This window comes from Hypanus sabinus, chromosome 14 (genome assembly GCF_030144855.1).
Source record: "Hypanus sabinus isolate sHypSab1 chromosome 14, sHypSab1.hap1, whole genome shotgun sequence".
NCBI lineage: Eukaryota > Metazoa > Chordata > Chondrichthyes > Myliobatiformes > Dasyatidae > Hypanus > Hypanus sabinus.
In genome coordinates, this window is record NC_082719.1 from 99722455 (window position 1) to 99746653 (window position 24199).

Genomic DNA, 24199 nt, shown 5'->3' on the forward strand with positions numbered 1-24199 from the left:
GGAGAATCAGAAACAGATTCAGATTCAGGTTTCTTATCATTGATATATTTTGCAAAATTTGTTTGTTTATTTTATTTAGAGATGTAGCATGGAACAGAACCTTTCAGCACTTTGAGCCGTGCCACCAACAACAGCCAATTTAACCCTAGTCTAATCACAGGACAATTTATAATAACCTATTAACCTACTAACCAGTATACCTTTGGACTGTGGGAGGAAACCCACATCATCACGGGGAGAGTGTACAAACTCCTTACAGAGGACACCTGGACTGAACACCACATTCCAACACCCCAAGTTGTAACAGCATCGTATTAACTGATAATGTTGTTTTGTGGAAGCAGTACAGTGCACTACATAATAAAAACATTGTTACAATAAGAAATATTAAAAAATAAATAGAAAAATAAAAAGAGGGCAAAGTAATGAGGCAGAATTCATGGGTTTACTGCCCATTCAAAAATCTGATGGTGGAGGGGAAGAAGCTGTTCCTAAAATATTGAGCATGTCTTCAGACTCCTGTATCTCCTTTGATGGTAATAATGAGAAGCGGGCATGTCTTAGGTGGTGGGGGTCCTTAATGATGGACATAATCTTTTTGAGTCATCACATTTTGAAGATGACCTCAATGATGGGGAAGTTAGTGCCCATTTTAGAGCTGGCTGAGTTTACAACTTTCGGCTGCTTTTTCCAATCCAATATATTGGCACATCCATACCAGATGGAGATGCAATCAGTTAGACTGCTCTCCATTATACATCTCTAGAAATTTGCTGAAGTCTTTGATGACATACCAAATCCCTTCAAACTCCTAATGAAATATAGCTACTGACGTGCCTTCTTTGTAATTTTATCAATATATTAGAAGCATAGAAAACCCACAGCACAATGCAGGCCCTTCAGCACTGTGCCAAACATGGACTTACTTTAGAAATTACCTAGGGTTACCCATAGCCCTCTATTTTTCTAAGCTCCACGTACCTATCCAGGAACCTTTTAAAAGACCCTATTGTATCCGTCTCCACCACTGTCACCGCAGCACATTCCATGCACTCACCACTCTCTGCGTTAAAAACTAACCACTGATACCTCCTCTGTACCTACTGCACAGCACCTTTATCCTATATCCTCTTGTGGAAACCATTTCAGCCCTGGGAAAAAGCCTCTGATTATCCACATGATCAATGCCTCTCATCATCTTATACACCTCTATTAGGTCACCTCTCATCCTCCGTCTCTCCAAGGAGAAAAGGCCAAGTTCACTCATCCTATTCTCATAAGGCATGCTTCACAATCCAAGCAACTTCCTTGTAAATCTCCTCTGGACCCTTTCGATGGCTTCCACATCCTTCCTGTAGTGAGGCGACAGGAACTGAGATCTGCCAAGGGTCCTATACAGCTATAACATTATCTCTTGGCTCTTGAACTTAATCCCATGGTTGATGAAGGCCAATGCTCCGGATGCCTTCTTAACCACAGAGTCAACCTATACAGCAGCTTTGAGCGTCCTATGGACATGGACCCCATGATCCCTTTGATCCTCACACTGCTAAGAGTCTTACCATTCTGCTATCATATTTGACCTACCAAAATGAACCACTTCACATTTATCTGGGTTGAACTCCATCTGCCACTTCTTAGGCCAGTTTTGCATCCTATCAATGTCCCATTATAACCTCTGACAGCCCTCAACACTATCCACAACACCCCCAACATATCTGTCATCAGCAAATTTACTAACCCATCCCTCCACATCCTCATCCAGGTCATTTATAAAAATCACGAAGAGTAAGGGTCCCAGAACAGATCCCTGAGGTACACCACTGGTCACTGACCTCCATGCAGAATATGACCCATCTACAACCACTCTTTGCCTTCTGTGGGCAAGCCAGTTCTGGATCCACAAAGCAATGTCCCCTTGGATCCCATGCCTCCTTACTTTCTCAATAAGCCTTGCATGGGGTACCTTATCAAATGCCTTGCTAAAATCCATATTCACTACACCTACTGCTCTTCCTTCATCAATGTGTTTTAGTCACATCCTCAAAAATTTCAATCAGGCTCGTAAGGCATCACCTGCCTTTGACAAAGCCATGCTGACTATTCTGAATCATATTATGCCTCTCCAAATGTTCATAAATCCTGCTTCTCAGGATCTTCTCCATGAAAGTACCAACTGCTGAAATAAGACTCACTGGTCTATAATTTCCTGGGCTATCTCTACTCTCTTTCTTGAATAAGGGAGCAATATCTGCAACCCTCCAATCCTCTGGAACCTCTCCTGTCCCCAATGATGATACAAAGATCATTGCCAGAAGCTCAGCAATCCCCTCCCTCACCTCCCACCATCGCCTGGGGTACATCTTGTCTGGTCCTGGTAACTTATCCAGCTTGATACATTCCAAAAGCTCCATCACATCCTCTTTCTTGATGTCTATATGCTCAAACTTTTCAGTCCACTATAAGTCATTCCTACAATCACTAAGGTTATTTTCTGAGTGAATACGGAAGCGAAGTATTCATTAAGTATCTCAGCTATCTCCTCCAGTTCCATACACACTTTTTCACTGTCACACTTGATTGGTCCTATTCTCTCATATCTTATCCTCTTACTCTTCACATACTTGTAGAATGCCTTGGGGTTTTCCTTAAAGCTGCTCACCAAGACCTTCTCGTGGCCCCTTCTGGCTCTCCTAATTTCATTCTTAAGCTCCTTCCTGCTGGCCTAATAATTTTCTAGATCTCTATCATTACCTAGTTTTTTGAACCTTTCATAAGCTTTTCTTTTCTTCTTGACTAGAGTTACAACAGCCCTTGCGGTTCCTGTACCCTACCGTCCTTTCCCTGTCTCGTTGGAACATACCTAGCAGAACACCATGCATCTTTCCAAACTCTGTCTCCCTTTATGTTCCTCGATGTCCCTGTTACTATTGGGTGGTCTAAAAAAACACCCAATAGAGTTATTGAAGCCTTCCACCCACAGAGACTCAGTAGACAATCCCTCCATGACTTCCCCCTTTTCTGCAGGTGTGACACTATCTCTGAACAGCAGTGCCACACTCCCACCTCTTTTGTCTTCTTCATTGTCCTTTCTGAAACATCTAAAGCCTGGCACTTTAAGTAGCCATTTCTGCCCCTGAGCCATCCAAGTCTCTGTAATGGCCTCATCATAGCTCCAAGTACTGATCCACACTCTAAGCTCATCAGCTTTGTTCATGAAATTAGACATATTAAATTGCATTAAATTAGACACATCTCAAACCATCGGTCTGAGCATGTCCCTTCTCTATCACCTGCCTATCCTCCCTCTCACACTGTCTACAAGCTTTCTCTATTTGTGAGCCAACTGCCCCTTCCTCCATCTCATCAGTTTGGTTACCACCTCCCAGCAGTTCTAATTTAAACTCTCCCCAATAGCCTTTGTAAACCTCCCCGCCAGGATATTGGTCCTCCTCGGATTCAAGTGCAGCCGTCCTTTTTGTACAGGTCAATCCTGCCTGAAAAGAGGTCCCAATGATCCAGAAATCTGAATCCCTGCCCCAATTCCTCAGCCACTCATTTACCTTCCACCTCATTCTATTCCTAAAGTCACTGTCGTATGGCACAGGCAGTAATTCCGAGATTGCTACCTTCAAGGTCCAGCTTCTCAACTTTCTAACTCCCCATAGTCTGTTTTCAGGACCTCCTCCCTTTTTCTTCCAATGTTGTTGGTACCAATATGTACCACGACCTCTGGGTGTTCACCTTCCCTCTTCAGGATATCATGGACACGATCAGAAACATCCTGGACCCTGGCACCTGGGAGGCAAACTACCATCCACGTTTCTTTCCTGCATCCACAGAACTGTCTGTCTGACCCCCTAACTATAGAGTCCCCTATCACTGCAGCCATCCTCTTTCTTTCCCTACCCTTCTGAGCCACAGGGCCGGACTCTGTGCCAGAGGCACGTCCACTGCCGCTTCCCCCAGGTAAGTTCCCCCCCCCCAACAGTACTCAAACAGGGGTACTTATTGTTAAGGGGGACATCCACAGGGGTACTGTCTAGTATCTGACTCTTGCCCTTCCCTCTCCTGACTGTTACTCACTTATCGGTCTCCCGAGGCCCCAGTGTGACTACTTGCCTATAGCTCCCTCTCTATCACCTCCTCACTCTCCCTGACCAGACAAAGGTCATCGAGCTGCATCTCCAGTTCCCTAACCTGGTCCCTAAGGAGCTGCAGCTTGACTCACCAGGTGCAGTCATCTGGGAGGCTGGGAGTCTCCCGGACATCCCACGTCTGACGCCCAGTACAGAACTCCGGCCTCACAGACATACTTCCTATTCCTATTCTTCACAAGTAATTTACCTCGCCTCGACCCATTATTGCCGAAGCCCCATTGAGCCTTCCTACTCTGACCCCCTCTACTCCATCACTTGCTCCTCTAATGCCCGCTCTATAAAGCCGTCTTCTTTTAATTCTCTTCCCGCCAGTCTAACCCACTGACATCCATGCGCCTGCACAGTCATTCCTCGCTCCTCAATATTGAGCCAGGATAGATCTTCAGAGTCATTGACACCAAGGAACTTGTAACTGTTTACCATTTCTAGTGCTGATCCCTTGATGAAGACTGTTATACGTTTCCTTGGCTCACCCTTCCTTATGTCCACGATCAATTCCTTGGTTTTACATTGAGTGTGTTGTTGTTGTAAGTACACCACACAACCAGCCAATCTGTCTCATTCCTCTACATAACCTTGTCGCCATCAGAGATTCTACCAGCAACAGTTGGCAAATTTATTGATTGTGTGTGTGCAATATCTAGCCACATAGTTATGGGAGTAGAGAGAGTCGAGCAGTGGGCTAAGCCCAAGGCTCAGAGTTACATTTTCGTTGAGGATGACCGGATTTCACACTGTAGTAGTGAGTTGTAAAGAGGGTGCTGTGCTCATTCTTCCATATTGTTCAAGATTACAGTCCCAAGTTTGGAGATCAATTAAAATGAGTTTCTTGGCCCCCTGCCAACATTCAGTATCAAAGCTAACACATTGTAAAACTGCAGTGGTGGATGTATCACCCTGAAGAGGACCACAACCTTGTCATGGGTTGAAGGCTTGCATGCCTCAATGACCTGGAGAGCTATGTTGGCTGGAGTCAGAGTTTTTCCCTTTGACCCTTGGAAGGGTCACCAATGTCAAACAGGTCAAAGAGTAGAGGCCAGACTAAGAATGGTCCACTGGTCCTGCAGGTTCAGGGTTTCAGCTCAGAGCTTAGAATCCTGAATGGTAAAACAAAGTTGTTATGGAAACAGCAATGAAGGTTCCTTCTACATCTGAGTGTGATAGTTCTCTTGAGTCTCCATTCAGGACTTGTGGACTGACAGTACTGAAAACTGAGAGGAAGCTACTGACATGGTAAAAGAAGCCATGAACACTGCGAGAGATAGAAAACTTTTATTAACAGGCAGTAAGTTAGTGGAGGTAGCAGAGGACGTTGGGCATTTTCTAGATAATGGAAAGTAGGTACAATGGTTCCTCTGAGGTGTGCACATGTGCATGCAGTCTCAACTTTTGCTAATAACGCACAAAAGAATTTAAACTGAGCTTGAAAGGTTGTCACCATCTACCTCATTGGCACGTTAAGTATATTTCATAATCATAATCAATCACGTTTCCTTATCTGGTTTCTGATGCGGACAGTGTTGACAACCATGGAGTTCGTGATGATTTATCTGCAGATTTTAGAACTGGCTTATTTCTACTGTGTTTATTGAAGAAATTATTGATTCACTATGTCGAATTCCAAAGTATCAAAGGGCATGAAGTGTAAAAGAACTGCTCGTTCATTTAAAGCAAAATAGCTTAATGAAATAGTAGAAATGCTCATGAGGTCAGGAAGGCGCAGCTGCAAGAAATATTTATGGACAATACAGAAACTGGTGTTACCTTCATGAATTGTCACTGGAGAAAATGCATGTGGGAAGAAGTGAAATGATATTTGGAAACTTGAATTTTAAAAGCATCATTTAACAGGTAAATCACATGTGGACAGTGTGCAAAAGCTCCAGTGAGAAAATCCTTCAATACCTGCTACAGGCCTGCTAGTATGTATTGTGATAGTGCAGATAAATGAGTGAAAATGATCAAACTCAGAGGAGATCAAAGTTCTTATTGATAGTGTTTTGCTAGCTGTTAAAATGAATGCTTCCATATATAAAATTCAGTATGCACATGTTGTTGCCACTGGGCAAAAAATTACACAGCACAAGATTTTCTGCGCACACTGGTCATTACAAAGTAGAGGGAACATTGGTCAGTGTCAGAAAGGTCAAGGAAAGGGATTTGGCTGGCAGCTGTGCAGAAGCAGACTTCAGAAATATGTTAAAGTGTTCTTCATCCTTTTGTCTGAGGCAGTTATTGGCCAAAGAAACTCCAAAATGGTACGATGCCTTGACCTGAAATTTGTTGGGCACCAGTGACCATATCTGGAGTCAATCTTGTATTGTGTGTCATGTGCACAACAGATAGAGAAATTCCTGATATTAAATAATGCTTCATCTTTAAGGAAAATTGGTTCAAAACAGAGCCTCAAAATATGGTGCTACATAAATCTAAAAAAGATGGCATGAAAATGTCTCAGTATCCAATGATTTTTATGTTTATCTGTTTTCTGTGTGGTTGAATAAAATCCCATTTTGTATTGGGCATTTGGGCTAATAACAGGATGTCATTTTATGCAACAATTATTCTCAGCCCCCTCCTTTGCTCTCTGTATACCCATGATTGTGTCGGCACCCTCAGCACCAATCTACAAATTAAATTTGCTGACGACACTACACTGATTGGCCTAATCTCAAATAATAATGAGGCAGCCTACAGAGAAGACATTTATTCAAGACACTATTCAAGACATTTACAAAGAGAGGTCTGTAAAAAGTGCCTGGAGGATCACTGGGGACCCAAGGCACCCCAACCACAAACTGTTCCAGCTGCTACCATCCAGGAAATGTTACCACAGCATAAAAGCCATAACCAATTGGCTCTGGGACAGCTTCTTCCATTAGGCCATCAGACTGCTTAATTCATGCTGTAGCAACTGTATTTCTATGTTATATTGACTACCCTGTTGTAGATGATATTTATTATAAATTACTATAAATTGCACATTGCACATTTAGATGGAGATGTAACGTAAAGATCTTGACTCATGTATCTGAAGTAATAAAATATCTAAAGTAATAAAGTCAATTCAATTCATTTCAAGTTTTGGTTGGGAAAAAATCAGTTAGTTGAGCAAAGGCCCACACTCACTTCCTGGAAGCCCACTTGAATAATTACCTTGCCAGTTTTCTGCAGTGCTTTGTGCATCCAGCATTTCCCTAGATGTAAATGGTGGGAGATATAATATAAATTTATTTAGTGATACAGCACAGAACAGGCCCTTCTGGCCCAACAAGCTGTGGTGCCCAGCAAACCCCCTATTTAACACTAGTTTAATCACAGGACAATTTACAATTAGCCTACTAACCTGGACCTCTTTGAATAGTGTGAGGAAGCTAGAGCACTTGGAGGAAATGTACATGGTTACAGGGAGAACATATAAACTCCTTACAGACAGCACCAGAACTGAACTCTGAAACCTGAGGCCCTCGGCTGAAATAGTGTCATGCTAAATGCTACACTATCATGGCACCCTAATGACAAGAGATACGGAGCTTAGGCACATACATTGAGGTGTAGGTCAGCCATGATCTGATTGCTTAGGAAACTTGAATGGTTGAATAATTCCTCTTGATGTTAATATCAAAATAGCAATTTTGATTAACCAGGAATCCTTAAGCAGTTACAACTTAAGTTAACTCATATTGACTATTGGATAACCCACAAGATTTGTTATATCAACGATCTTTATTTGGGGCAGCATGTTATTGTAGTGGCTAGTGTAACATTACTACAGCACCAGCGACTTGGGTTCAATTCCGCTGTTGTCTGTAAGGAGTTGGTACGCCCTCCCGTGACCTTGTGGATTTCAAACACTAGAAAATCTGCAGATGCTGGAAATCCAAAGCAACACACGCAAATTGCTGGAGGAACTCAGCAGGCCAAGAATCCTGAAGGAGGATCTCAGTCAGAAATGTCGACTGTTTACTCTTTTCTATTGATACTGCCTGGCCTGCTGAGTTCCACCAGCATTTTGTGCGTGTTCCACATGGATTTCCCCTGAGTACTCTGCTTTCCTCCCACGGTCAAATAATGTGCATTAGGGTTAGTAAGTTAGCATGATATGTTGATGCAGGAACCATGGCAACACTTGTAGGAGAAGGTCAGCAGGTCAGGCAGCATCTATGGAAAGGAGTAACAGTTGACATTTCCAGCCCAGACATTTCAATCTTGATGAAGGGTCTCAGCCCTAAACGTTGACTCTTTATTCTTTTCCATAGGTGCTGCCTGACCTGCTGAGTTCCTCCAGCATTTCCTGTGTCACTCAATGATAAATAAAGCTGTCTAACCAAACTCGTGTGACGGTGAAATCATGTCTGCCTCACCTTTTTTATTTGACACTTTTTGTTTTCTTTTATTCTATTCACAGATTCAAAACTTTAAAATGGAGTTGGAGAAACAGGATCAAGTCATAGCAAAACTAAAGGAACAATTGGGCATACTTGAAGCAGAGGTATTTATTGATTTATTGGGATACAGCACAGAACAGGTCCTTCTAGACCTTCAAGCCATGTGGCTTGGCAGTCCCCCAATTTAATCCTTGCCTAATCACAGGAAAATTTACAATGACCAATTAACCTATGAAATGGGCAACACAAACAAAATGCTGGAGAAACTCACCAGATCAGGTAGCATTTATGGAAAAAAGTAGAATTGACGTTTTGGGCCGAAACCTTTCAGCAGGACTGAAACGTTGACTGTACTTTTTTCCAGCGGTGCTACCTGATCTGCTGAGCTCCGCCAGCATTTTGTGTGTATTGCTCGGATTTCCAGCACCTGCATGTTTTCTCTTGTTTGTGGTTTGATCCTGTGTGTCGTGTGGCCAAGTGGTTAAGGCGCTCCACTAGCGATCTGAAAGTCACGAGTTCGAGCCCCAGCCGAGGCAGAGAGTTAACAGGGCACTTAGGGCAAGAGCAGGGCACTTAACCACATGTTGCTCCAGTCCACCCAGCTGAAAATGGGCAAAATGCTGGGGGTTAACCTCGTGATAGACTGGCGTCATATTCGGGGAAGAGTCTCATACTATCAGTCGCTTCACACCACAGAAACTGGTATAAGTACTGGCCTGATGAGCCTACAAGGCTTGGGACAGACTTTAACTTTAACTTAACTGTGGTTTGATCCTGCCAACCGGTACATCCAACTGGAAACTGGAGCACCCAGAGGAAACCCATGTGGTCACTGGGAGAATATGCAAATTCCTTACATACAGGCAGTGAAGCGAAATGATCCTGGGTCATTTGTGCTGTGAAGTGTTGCGTCTGCCCCTATGCTACTGTGCAGTATATATAAACAGAAATAAAGCATTGATTGAGGTTTGTTATCATTATGATCAGCAATGATAATGATTAGGAAATATAATCGGCTGTGGTTGACAGCTCATTTAGAAGGAAAGCTCTGATCTCAACGCTCCACAAATGCTATCCCCTTCTCTCGATTCTTCTGTCTCCACTGCATCTGTTCTCAGCATGAGGCTTTTTATTCCAGAGCGAAGGAGATATCTTCCTTCATCAAAGAAAGGGTCTTCCCTTCCTCCTCCATCAACATTGCCCTTAACTGCATCTCTTCCATTTCACGCAAGTCTGCTTTTACCCCTTCCTCCAGCCATCCCACCAGGGATAGGGTTCCTCTTGTCCTCACCTACCACCCCAACTGCCTCTGCATCCAACACATAATTCCAGTGTGATCCCACCACTAAACACATCTTTCCCTCCGCCCCACTTCCTGCTTTCCGCAGGCATTGCTCCCTATATGACTCCCTTGTCCACTCGTCCCTCCCCATGGAGCTCCCTCCTGGCACTTAGCATCATTTACTGTGTCCAGTTTATGTGGTGTGGCCTCCTCTACGTTGACTTCCAGCATAGAATGGGAGAGCGCTTCACCGAGCACCTTCGCTCTGTCTGCGAGAAAAGGTGGAATCTCTCAGTAGCCATCCATTTTAATTCCACTTCCCATTCCTACTCCGATATGTCCATCCATGGCCTCCTCCACTGTTGCGATGAGGCCATACTTAGGTTGGAGAAACAGCACCTTAAATTCCGTCAGGGTAGCCCCCAACCTGATGGAATGACATTGATTCCCTGAACTTCCGGTCATGCCCCTCCCTTTACCATTCCCCATCCCCTTTTCCTTCTTCCACCTTATCTGCTTGTTCTCCCCCCCCCCCCCCATTACCTTCCTCTGGTGCTCCTCCCCTCTTTCTTCCATGTCCTTCTGTCCTCTTCTATATGACTCTTCCTTCTCCAGCCCTGTAACTCCTTCACCAATCAACCTCCCAGCTCTTTTACTTTATCCCTCTCCCTCCTGGTTTCACCTATCACCTTGTGTTTCTCTCTCCTCTCCCTCCACTTTTTAAATCTATTCCTGAGCTTTTACTCCAGTCCTGCCAAAGTGTTTCAGCCCAAAACATCAGCTGTACTCTTTTCCACAGATGCTGCCTGGCCAGCTGAATTCCTCCAGCATTTTGAGTGTGTTGCTTGGATTTCCAGCATCTGCAGATTTTCTCTTGTTTGTGATCTCAAAGGTCTGCTACCCTGCGGCTATACTCACTCATAAGTAAGGCTATGGGGGATAAACCCGAGGAAAAATCCAGAGATAAGACAGTCCTATATTGAATTCAGCACTGACTGACAACTCCTACTGGCACCAAACTGTATTCTCTTCGCCATTCCCTTGGATTCACCAGCTGTGTGGAGATGGGAAGCCTGCTACATAGATAACAGAAAATAAGGTATAGGAGCAGAATTAGGCCATTTGGCACATCAAGACTGCTCTGCCATTTCATCGTGGCTGATCCATTGCCTTCTCAGCCCCAATCGCCTGCCTTTTTCATGGATCCCTTCATGCCCTGACTAATAAAGAACCAAGAGAACAAGGAAATACAAAAGGAAAAAGTAGTCGTGGTCATTTCATACTTAGACTAGAGATAACAAAGTTCCATCGATCATCATTAACCTATAAAATGACCAGATTCAAGAGCTGTAACACCTGCCACTGAAAACTAGAAAGTTCCTAGAAAAATACAGGTGTAACTGCACCATAATTACTGAAAAATTAACTGAACAATGCATGTGTATAGGTAACTATATAAAAATACAAACAAGCATACAAGAAAAGTCACAACGCTACGTCCCAATCCAACAGTTGACATTGCTTATGTGACATGCACATAATTCTTAAGCAAAGAAAATTACTCCTGTCTCTGCAAATGTAGCCTGGTGCAGATCAATGTGATTAGGCAGATTCATAGTTTGGTGTCAACTAGATTGGCTGAAGTTAGGATTAAGCAGAGTGGCCGTTGTGGGAGCGGTCATTGTGCAAGTGGACCAGAGTTGCAGTGGGGAATTGAAGCTTTGGCTCATTGAGCCTAGGAGAGGTTTAGGCCGTACGTAGGTTTTTCTAAAATTATTTATTTTTTTCTTTCTTTTAGCACATTTAGAGCAGTGGGGATATCAGGCAAGATAGTGGAATGCACTTCTTGCAGGATGTGGGAAAGCAGGGAGACATCCAATGTCCCTGACGACTACACCTGCAAGAAGTGCATCCAGCAGCAGCTTTTTTCAGACCGTGTTAAGGAACCCGAGCTGGAACTGGATGAAAACCGGATCATTTGGGAGGCCAGAACATTGATAGACAAGTCGTACAGAGAGGTATGCAGTTACTCCCAAGGTGCAGGACACAGATAACTGGATGACTTTCAGGAGGATGAAAGGGGAGAGGCAGCCAGTGCAGAGTACCCCTGTGGCCATTCCACTCAGCAACAGTTATAGTGCTATGGATACTGGTGAGTGGTGGGTGCCTGGAATGCACTACCTGGGGTGCTGATAGAAGCAAGAACATTAGAGACTTTTTAGAAACATTTAGATGGGCACATGAATGTGTGGAAAATGGAAGGATATGGACATTAAACTGGCAGAGGGGATTAGTTAGGTTGCTTATTTGATTAGATTGGCACAACTTTGTGGTTTGATGTTGCAGTGCTGCACTGGTCAATATTCTGTGTGTTATCAAATACATACAGTACTGCGCAAATGTCTTAGGGACATATATATATAGTTAGGTTGCACAGTACTCTACTTGGAGAGGAGAGTAAGTTTATAATTCTGGCTGGAGCAAAGGATACTAGGAATGGTGAAGATGGAGTGCCGTGGGAAGGGTATGTGACAAATAGCAAAAAAGGAGTTCCAGGAGCAGGGAGTGAGGTGCCAGCCTGAGATATCAGCCCTGGGACACTAAGCAAGGACATTTGATTTCAAAGAATTGGTTTATTGATCATTACAGAATGTCTCTCTCGGGCTTCCTGCTCCCTCGCCCCTTCCTTCCCCTTTTCCCAACCATGATTCCAGTCTCCCTGCCCCCTTCCCACTCTCTGTCCACATTAAAGACCCATATCAGAGTCAGGTTTATCATTCCTCCCTTATGTCATGAAATTTGTTTTTCTTTTGTGGCAGCAGTACCGTGCAACACTTGGAAGTCCCCCTCTATAAGTCACTCACCATTCTGACTTGGAAACATATCGCCATTCCTTCATTGCTGCTGGATCAAAATCTTGGAATTCCCTCCCTATCAGCACTGTGGGTGTACCTACACCCTAGGAACCGCAGTGGTTCAAGAAGGTAGCTCATCACCACCTTCTCAAGGGCAACTAGGGATGGGCAATAAATGCCGGCTTAGCTGACAATGCCCACATCTCGTAAATGAATAAATAAAAAATTAAAATATCACTACAGTACTGTGCAAAAGTCTTGGGTACCCTAGTTATATTCAATACATGTGCCTAAGACTTCTTGACTGAGACTAAGACTAAGACTGTATAATTCTGGCTGGAGCAAAGGATACTAGGAATGGTGAAGATGGAGTGCCGTGGGAAGGGTATGTGACAAATAGCAAAAAAGGAGTTCCAGGAGCAGGGAGTGAGGTGCCAGCCTAAGACTGTACATGTCACTATATACTACCTTGAAACTAATTTTCTTGCAAGCTTTTATAGAGAAGTACAGCTCAGGTACAGGCCATTCATCCCACAATGTTGAGCCGAACCAGCTAAAAAAACAAATCGATAACAGCCAAATGCCAATCCCTCTTATCTACACCATGTCCATATCCCTCCATCTTCCTTTCCTATCCGTGTGCCTATCCAAACGTCTCTTAGAAACCTCCAATGTAATTACCTCTACTACCATACCAGGCAGCTACTATTCTGAGTTAAAAACTTAACCCTCACATCCCCTTGAACCTACCCCTCTCAGCACCAATTCATACCCTCTAGTAGTAGGCATTTCAACCTTGGGAAACAGATACTCTGTACCTACTCTATCTATGCCTCTCATAATCTTATAAACCTCAATTAGATCTCTTCTTGTCCTTTGGCGTTTCAGAGAAAACAACCTCAGGCTACACCCACACTACGCCGGATAAATCCGTAACCGAAGCTTTTCCTCTTTGTTTTTACCCTCCCTCCACACCAAAATGTCATTTTCATCCCCCGAAACCAGAGCTTTTCAGAAACGCTTTCCAGGGTGGGTATATTTGAAAACGCTGCTCGGGCAGATCAGTGTGGATGGAGTAACCGGAGACTTTTGAAAGCGCTGTCAGATGGCAGCGCGCTATTTCATTGTTTTCTTGAACGCAACCTAACAATTTCAGAACAGATGGCAACGAGACTGAAGCCAGAAGAGTTAGAAAGGTACTCACCAAATACTTTGACTCATAACTTACTGAATAAATAAGTATACTCACTTTGCCCTATTTTCTGTCCTTGCTCATATGAAGGTGGTTTCTCTATTTATACAAGTACTTCTCTGACAATAGATGTGTAACAGCCTAATGTAACATTGTATGGAAATACAAGATAACACTAATGCAGAAATGTTGTATACATTTAAGAAGGTGCTTTATTAATGCAACGGAGTTTGTCAGTTTTTCAATGTTCGTCATCAGCCGGGTCAGTCTGTCTGTGAACTCCCTGTCGGTTGCCGCCGTACGCTCCAGTATTTGTTTTTTCTAGTTTTAAGTTCTCCTGCACGAGAGCCAACAGCTGTCTGTCGTTTTAAGTTTTTCTAGTCTGTACCTACACAAACGCACACTTTTACGGCGAGATTCGACACCAAACATGTCGCTTGTTTTCGGTAAATGTGTCCTGTGCATGCGCAGGAGGAGGAGATTCACCGAAATCTCTGTTTCAGTGTGGATAGAGATATTTTCAAAAACGCATAGAGTGGACGCCTATCGCTTTTACGCAAAACCGGTGTTTTCAAAATTATCCGGTCTAGTGTGGATGTAGACTTAATTTATCCAATCTCTCATGATAGCATGCACAGTAGAATAAAGGAACATAACAGAACAATGAAAAACTACACACAAAGACTGACGGACAACCCATGTGCAAAACACCAAAACTTAAAATGCCTTTCCTCTTGTGCAGAGGAAATAATAATAATGAATTTTTGGTCACCAGGAAATGAAGGAGACAATAAGACTGACATTACTAACTGACAGGACTATAACGCTATAATTTTATGAAATATGGTTGTTCTCTGCTAATACTTCCAAAGGAGAAGATCAGATCAATGTTATCACACTCACAGAGCAAATGCTTATGATGCAGTGATTCACAGAGTGGTACACAAAGGAAGGCTGCAATCTGCACATGCTCTATCAACAGGATACTGATTTTTGGGGAAGCCATTTGACGTTTTGTAATGGACAGTAATACATTTATTGATGTCCTGAGAAAAATGCAGCAGAAATCAATAACATTTCCAGCTTATTTGATATTGCAAATACACAGTACTTTAAATCAATAATTCTGAATCTTCATGATTCTTGTTTACGAGTATTGAGCCAATTTACATAACACATGGCTGATAATTCTATCACTTTCTGGATGACCTCCTTGTCCTCCTTCCATGGATTGTTGGGCTCTAACATATGACATCAATTTCAGTGTTTCATCTTAAACACTTCCGTTATTGTCTTTGACATCACTAATTTCATTTGTCATTCTGAAAGCTTCAACATAAATTATATTGGTATGGAAACACCAGTGCCCAAGAACAGAAAAGCCTTCAAAAAGTAGTAGATACAAACCCAGTCCATTACAGGCAAAGCCCACCCCACCAGTGAGCGCATCTACGAGGAGCCCTGCCACAAGAAAGCAGGCTCCATCATCAAGGAACCCAACCATCCAGGCCATGCTCTTGTTGCTGCCTTCATGAAGAAGGTACAGGAGCCTCAGGACTGACACTACTAGGTTCAGCGAAAGTTACTACCCTTTAACCATCAGGCTCCTGAACCAGTGTTGATAACTTCACTCACCACAACACTGAACTGATTCCACAACCTATGGACTCACTTTCAAGGGCTCTACTACTCATGTTCTCAGTATTATTTATCTATTTGCTTTTTTTTAATTTATTTTGTATTTCCATACTTTGTCTTTTTTGCACATTTTTTGTCATTCATGTCTGTGTGTAGTTTTTCATTGATTCTATGATATTTCTTTGTTCTACTGTGAATGCCTGCAAGAAAACGAATCTCAGGGTGATGTGATAACATATGTAACCTCCAAGGTAGTAATCTCTAGATTACTCCCTGTGCCAAGGGCTAGTGCAGGTAGGAATGCAATGACGGCACGGATGAATGAGTGGTTGTGGGAGATGGTACAGGGGACAGGGTTTCAAGTTCTTGGATCATTGGAACCTTTGCTGGAGATGGGGTGACCTATACAAGAGGAGCAGGTTGTACCTGAAGTGGAGGGGAACCGATATCCTGGTCAGGAGGTTTGCTGATGTCACTCGGGAGAGTTTAAATTAGTTTGCAGGGGGCTGGAAACCGAAGCCCCAGGTCATTAAGGGAAGGATTGGACAGGAAAGCAGACTTAAGGGAAAGTACTGAAAGGCAAATTTGAAATAACAGGTATGGTGGGTTGGATAATTTGAAGTGTAAGTATTTTAATGCTCTGAGTATTATTGGTAAGGGTGATGAACTTGGATCATGAATCAATATATGCAACTATGATGTTGTAGCCATTACTGAAACTTGGTTGTGAGAGGGACGTGAATGGGTGATTACTGTACCAGGTTTTCAATTATTTTAGAAAAGATAGAGGAGGAGCTAAAAAGAGGGAGGGCTTGCACTGCTAATCAAGGACAATATTACAGATGCATTCAGGGGAGACATAATGGAGGGGTAAGACACTGAGTCCATTTGAGTGGAACTCAGGAATAGGAGGGGTGCAATCACACTGATGGAATTGTACTCCAGACACCCTAATAGCCACTGGGTTGTTGTCATGGGTGATTTTAACTTCCCTAATATAAACTGGGACCTCCATAGTGTAAGGGGTTTAGGTGGAGCAGAATGTGTTAAGTGTATCCAGAAAGGTTTATTAAGTCACTATGTGGATGGTCCAATGAAATAAGGGGCCATATTGGAGTTGGTGTTGGGTAATGACCCTGGCCAGGTGATTGACCTTTCAATGGGTGAAAAGAGATTGCAACTCTTTAATTTTCAGGATAGCTATAGATAAGGATAAGTATGGTCCTTGTGGAAGAGTTTTAAATTGGAATAGGGCAAATTATCAGGTCATTAGGCAGGAACTAAGAAGCATTAATTGTGAATGCATTTTTTTTTCTGGCAAGTCCATATCTGTCACGTGGAGGATGTTTAAAGATCAATTGCACAGAGTACAGGAAAGGTATGTTCCTGTTAGAATGAAGGATGGGGATGAAAAGATAAGAGAATTTTGGATGTCCAGAGAGGTGATGAATGTAGTGAAGAAGAAAAAGAAAAAAATATATAAAGTATATGAGGAGTATTAAGAAGCCAGAAAAGAACTAAAGAAGGGAAACTAGAAAGCCAGGAGGGGCCATGAAAAGTCCTTAGCAGGTAGGATTAAGGTGATTTTCAAGGCAAACTATACATACATCAAGTGCAAGAGGATGACTAGCTTGGACCATTAGCTTGGATGCGGAGAATGTGAGTGAGGTACTTAACGAGTACTTCACTTCAGTATTTACCATGGGAAAGGACATGGAGCACCAGGAGATCAGTGCTGAGTGTATAGATATGTTAGGATGTTTAGAGCTCAAGGAAGAGGAAGTATTGGGCCATCTAATGAGTATTAAGGTAGATAAGTCCCCAGAGCCTGATGGGATTTACCCCAGGTTATTGAAGGAGACAAGAGACAAGATACCTGGGCTCTTGACTAGTATCTTTGTGTCCCCTCTGGCCATAGCCAAGATTCCGGAGGACTGGTGAGTGGCTAATATTATACTCCTATTTAAGGAGAGAACAAAGGAAAATCCTGGGAATTATAGTCTGGTGGGCATCATATCAGTTGCAGGGAAATTATTGGAGAAACTTCTTAGGATATATGAACATTTGGAAACCTATGGCCTAATTAGGGAGAGCCAGCTTGGCTTTGTGTGTGGCAGATCGTGCCTTACCAACTTGATGGAAATTTTTGACAAGGTGACGAGAGAGATCGATGAGGGTAGGGCAGTGGATGTTGCCTACATGGGTTTTAGTAAGGTGTGTGACAAAATCCCTGAGAAGATTAAGATGCATGGGGTCTGCAACGACTTGGCTGTTTGGATTTAGAACTAGCTTGCAAAAAGAAAGCAGAGGGTAGTGATTGCAGGTTGTAATTAGTGAAGTTTCGCAGGAATCTGTTCTGGGACCTCTGCTCCTCTTGATGCATATAATGACTTGGATGAAAAGGATGGGTGGGTTAGCAAATTTGTGGATGATACCAAGATTGGTGGAGTTGAGGATAGTGTAGAAGACTGGCAAAGAATACAGCGCGATATAGATCAGTTGTAGATATGGGTTGAGAAATGGCAGATGGAGTTTAACCCATATAAATGTGAGGTGTTCCACCTTGGTAGGGCAAATGCAAGGAGACAGTATGCTGTTAAGGGCAAAATCCTTAACAGTGTTGCTGCGTGGAGAGATCTTGGGGACCAACTTCGTAGCTCCTTGAAAGTGGTTACACAGGTCAATAAGGTGGTCAAGAAGGCTTATGCAATGGTTGCTCTTATGAGTCAAGACATTGAGTTCAAAAGTCAGGAGGTTATGTTGCAACTTTATAAAACTCTGGATAGACCATGTCTAGACTATTGTGCAGAGGGTTTTGGTTTGGTTGTCCCGCTGTAGGAAGGATGTTGAGGATTTGGCATGTGAAGAAGAGGTTAACCAGGATGCTGCTTGGTTTAGAGTGCTTGTGCTATCATGAGATGCTGAATAAATTTGAGTTGTTTCCTCTAGAATGCCTGGAGGCTGAGGGGAGATTTGATAGAAGTTTACAAGACAGTGAGATGCACAGATAGAGTGGACAGAGATGATCTTTTTCCCAGAGTTGAAACGTCTAATATCAGAGGGCATGCATTGAAGGTGAGAGGGGGTTGGTTTGAGTTGGATGTGAAGGTTATGTTTTTTACTCATAGAGTTGTGGATGCTCAGAATGCACTGTCTGATATGATGGTAAAGCAAATACATTAGAGGCTTTTAAGATTCGTTTGGATAGGCACATGGATGTAAGGAAGATGGAGGGATATGGACGTGGCTTAGGTAGGAGGGATTAGTGTTTTTAGCTGGTTTGGCACAACATAGTGGGCCAAATGGCCTGTACTGTACTTATTGATGTTCTATGTTGTATACATACTTCAATAAAAATTTACTTTGAACATATTGAATTGCTAATTGTTAAATTCATGGCACGATACTTGGGTGGCATATTTATACAGTAGGACGGCATGGTAACATTGCGGTTAGTAGAATCAGTTTACAACACCGGCGATCACTGATCTGGGTTCAAGTCCTGCCGCTGTCTATAAGGAGTTTGTACATGTAACCATATGGGTTCCTCCTGGTTGAACCCATGCAAAACTCAATGCGCCAAATGGCCTAATTTGTTCCAATGTCTTCCTCCCACAATGTAAAGACGTACATGTTAGCATTAGTGAGTTGTGGGCAGCTATGTTGGCTCTGGAAGCATGACGACACTCGTGGGCTGCCCCCAGTACAATGCTTGCTGATTTTATTTGACCCAAATGACAGATTTCACTATATGTGACAAACAGCGCTAATCTTTATCTTTAACCTTTAAAACCGTTAAGCTCTCAAGAATGGTTATCTGACTCTTTCCTCAGAGATGATTACCTTTCTTGTTTAGATGACTGCAAACATATTTTACTATTTTTGAAAAGTGAAACGCTGTGGATACTGTAAATACCCAGCCACTTAGCAACTGTTAGAGTCAATGTTTCTGGACAGTGAAAGGTTCTGATGAAGGATCATCCAACTGAAACACCAACCCTGCTTCTCCCTCCACGGACACTGGCATGCAGAACATTCATTCCTTTGTTTTAGAGCATAAGACATAGGGGCAGTATTAGGCCATTCAGCCCATCAAGTCTGCTCTGCCATTCCATCATGGTTGATTTATTATCCCTTTCAATCATCTTCTCCAGCCTTCATCCCTTAGCCTTTCACAACCTTATTAATCAAGAACCTATCAACCTCTGCTTTAAATATATTCAGCTGTCTCCATAGCCATCTGTAGCAATGAATTCTACAAATTCACCACCCCCTGGCTAAAGAAATTTCTCCTCATTTCTGTTCCAAAGGATTCTTTTCTGAACTTGTGTTCTCTGATCTGAGAATCTGCACTGTTGGAAACATTTTCTCCACGTCCACTCTACCTACGTCTTTCAAAACTCAAGTACAAGTTTGTTGTCATTCAACCACTCTCTGGCCTTGAACCAGTAACTTTTAACAAACTGACCGATCGAAACCCTATCAAACTCTGCTTCCAATATACCCAATGAAATGGCCTCCACAGCTGTCTGTGGCAATGAATTCCACAGAATCACCAACCCCTAGCTAAAGAAATTGTTCTTCATCCCTGTTCTGAAGGAATGACCCTCTATTCTGAGACAGTGCCTTTTGGTCCTACATACCCCTATTACTGGAAACATCCTTTCCACATCCACTCTATCTATGCCTTTCAAAACTCTAGTTCAAGTTTATTGTTACTCAAACATGCACATGTATAGAGCTAAACAAACATCATTCCTCTGGGGCCAAGGTGCAAAACACAGTACGTATAGTCACACACAGCACATGTAACTACAATCCAGCGCATACAGTCACAAAATGACTTTAAGACCACACGACCATAAGATATAGCAGCAGAATTAGATATTGGTACATCATGTCTGCTCTACCATTTCATCATGGCTAATCCATTTCTTCTCTCAGCCCCATTCTCCTGTTCTTCCCATATCCCTTCATGCCCTGACCAATCAAGAATCTATCAACTTCTGAAAATTTAAGGCAACTTGTCCTCCACAACTGCCTGAGGCAATGAATTCCACAGATTCACCACTCTCTGGCTAAAGAAATTATGTTAACAGGATGTTAATAAATTTCAATGAGACCCGTCCCCATTTATTCCAGATTATTCTTCAACTCAATATCTAACTGGCAATTTAACAATGAGCCTCAACTCTGTGATAATCCTTCTGCAAATATAACATGTGCATTCTAAATAAAAGAGTGCCTCCTATTGGTTTAGCAGTGGAATTCGGAATTGCTCACCAAAACACAGTGTGATTAATCATTTCTAATTGTATATTTACCAACAGAATAATCGTCTCAAATATAAAGTTGAAGTTGTCTCTGAAAACAAGAAGGAGAATAATTCACCAGTGTACTCTGCAAGGTAGGATCTTCCACAAAATTATCGTTCTTTCTTTATGTGCTGTCGTATGACATGGGCGATCATGGTCTATACACAACCATGGTCGTTCTAAGCAAATTTTTCTACAGAAGTGGTTTGCCATTGTACTCTTTCAACCTTATTTTCATCTTTCCTGATTCTTGTTTTACTGATGAAATTTCCTGTGATAATTTATGTAGAGCAGAGGACTGTTCCTTCTATCTTCGCCAGCAGATTCTTCCCCTCAACCACAGTGAATCACTGCTCCCCACTATACTTGTTCATGAAATTGATCAAGAGTCAACAATTTTGATCATCGTCATCATTATGATCCATGTAGTGTGATGTGGGCAATCATGGTCTATCCAAGACCATGATTGTACTTGGCAAATTCTTCTATAAAAGTGGTTTGCCATTGCCTTCTTCTGGGCAAGTGGCTTTACAAGAAGGATGATGCCAGACATTATCAATAATCTTCAGATATTGTCTGCCTGGGATCAGTAGTTGCATAACCAGGACGTGATATGTACCGACTTCTCATATGACCATCCACTACCTGCTCCCATGGCTCATGTGACCCTGATTGCCGGGCTGGGGGGCTCCAAGCAGTTGCTACACCTTGCCCAAGGGTGACTTGCAGGCTAGTTGAGGAAAGGAATGCCTTACTCCTCCTTTGGTAGAGACATATCTCCACCCCACTGCCCCTATGCCAGTATAGTATTGCAATTAAATCATTTCTGAGAGGGGGAAGACATGTGAGGAAAATTAAATTCATTTATGTACATTGTGCCAACTGTTGATAAGTGTACTTAGTGCAATAGCAGATGTGAATGACAAACTATTTAAATATAAAGAGACAAAAACATCATGGTAGTATAGCGGTTGTCATAAAGCTTTACAGCGCCAGCTCTCAGAAGGGTTTAATTAAAAACCGTGCCATCTTCTGGCTGTGGGAAGGGAAGCATAGCGGTGAGCATAATGTGTTACAGAATCAGCAATCGGAAAATTGGAGTTCAATTCCTGCCACTGTCTGTAAGGATTCTTGTTTCCTCCAGGTGCTCTGGTTTCTTCCCACAGTCCAAAGACGTACAGATTAGAGTTAATGTGTTGTGGGAATGCTGGGCTGACATTGGAGGCATGGTGACATTTGCCGGCTGCCCCCGATGCATCCTGAGACTGTTGTTGGTCATTGACACAAACTATACATTTCACTATATGTTTCGATATACATGTGACATATAATGTCATATACATGTGACGTTAAATCTTTAAAATAAATAGAATACAAGGAAATTGTTTAAAGATTGGAGATTGTCAAAGGATTCCAAGAGAACTTAGATGAGGCAAATCCAACCAAGCTTTACCTCAGACTTTGTATGAATCATTTATTGTATTAATGATTCAAAGTACACTTGTTACTTTGTTACTTAAAGATTACAGATTAGCTTTATTTATCACATATGCATTGAAACATGCAGTGAAGTGCATTGTTTCCTTCAATTCACATCATCAAGGATGGTGCTGGGAAGCCCAAAGATGTCACCATACTTCCAGCTCTAACATAACATGCCCACAATCATGAACTCTAACCCATACATCTTTTGGAATGTGGGAGGAAACTGGAGCACCAGGAGGAAACCTGTGCAGTCATGGAGAGATCGTACAAACTCCTCACGGACAGCAGCAGGGATTGGAGCCCAATCTTACAGCTGGCATTGTAAAGCTTCATACGAACCTTAGCACTTACAGTGCAGCCCTGAAGGAAAGAAATTGAACATAATCTTTAATTTAAAGTTCATGTGACTGGTAGCAGGACCAGGTTTTTACATCAAGAAACCCATTAAATTTCATGAAAATTCATGCTTATATAAAATGTCAGCCATTTAATTCTTTTCTAACGTTTGCACTATTTTGATTCCAGCCCTCTTCCCAAAACTACTTACAGGCTCAGTAAAAACCAGACCCCTTACCAGATGCTGATGAATTGGAAAAAGACAAGTGCGTGACCATGGATTAGCCAGCTCCATATCATAGCACACTTACCACAGAAGGAATCCTGATAGGAGAGAATTGTCACCACTGCACAGAACCACCCACCACCACCTCAGGTGTCAGCTAATTCAGAAACTGCCAGAAAATAAAGTGCAGTATGACATTTGTCTGAAACTGGATACGTACAGGGAAATCAAAGACCACTTGAGCTCCAAGGTTTTCAAAATACCATACCTATCAAGAAATGACATGATATGGAAGAAAATTACCGAGGGGAACATTCAGGTGATCAGATGAAAATCCGTCAGAAGCACAGGACAATAAAACTTTCACATAATTCTTGTTAACGCTCAGCTCTGGAAAAGATTTTAACAACGCGAGCATTTAAAATGTCCAAACAATATGTCACCTACTGCTTCACAGAATACGGCCATTCCATCGGAATAAAATGTGGTTTAAATCTTTACTTCATGCTCATTTTGATTATAAATAGGGGAAATGAGCAGTATATGTGTGTACAAACTAATTTGCTTGTTTTAAATAAAACTATTTAATGGTCTCTCATTGTTTGTTCTTTGGGGATCAAAGGATAAGGAGAGGAAAACTGGAAGATGGTATTTGGGGAACACACACAGAATGCTGGAGGAGTTCAACAGAATCTAGAAAAACAAACAAGCCATTGACGTTTTGTGCTGAGGCCCTTTATCAGGACTGGAAAGGAAGTAGGAAGATACAAGAACAAGAAGGTGGGGTAGGGTGGGGGCTGAGGACAAGCTAGAAGGTAAAGCCAAGTTGGTGGGAGAGAGGACAATGAAGTAAGAAGCTGAGAGTTGATAGGTCAAAGAGGTAAAGGGCTGAAGAAGAAGGAATCTGATAGGAGAGGAGAGAGGACAGTGGCAAAAAAGGGAAGGAGGAGGAGCAGCAAGGGGAAGTGATAGGCAGGTGAGGAGAAGAGATGAGGTAGTAGGGGGGCCAGAGTGTGGAATTGAAGGAGAGGGAAAGGGGAGGGAAAAAGTTACCAGAAGTTGGAGATATCAATGTGCATGTCATCATATTGGAGGTTACCCAGATGGAATATGAGATACTGCTCCTCCAACCTGAGAGTGGCTCATCATGGCAGTAGATGAGCCCATGGACTGACTCGTCAATAAGACCATAAGAGATAGGAGCAGAATTAAGTCATTTGGCCCATCAAGTCTGCTCTGCTATTTCATCATGTCTGATCCATTTCTCTCTCAGCCCCAATATTCTGACTCTAGTCTTAGACTTCCCCACCAAAGAGAACATT

General features: G+C 42.6%; 1 protein-coding gene across 4 annotated transcripts in view; it reads left to right on the forward strand.

Annotated features, from left to right (window-relative positions):
• The window catches only part of LOC132405016 (coiled-coil domain-containing protein 68-like), a 91321-nt gene extending 67851 nt beyond the window's left edge, over positions 1 to 23470 (forward strand). For 2 of the 4 annotated variants that reach the window (XM_059989707.1, XM_059989708.1), the window contains exons 9-11: positions 8569 to 8652; positions 20846 to 20922; positions 22841 to 23470. In XM_059989707.1, the coding sequence (XP_059845690.1) occupies positions 8569 to 8652; positions 20846 to 20922; positions 22841 to 22925 (246 nt within the window). In that variant the 3' untranslated portion in view covers positions 22926 to 23470. The other 2 variants (XM_059989709.1, XM_059989710.1) reach the window with 2 other exon arrangements.
• Positions 23471 to 24199: the final 729 nt, after the last annotated feature.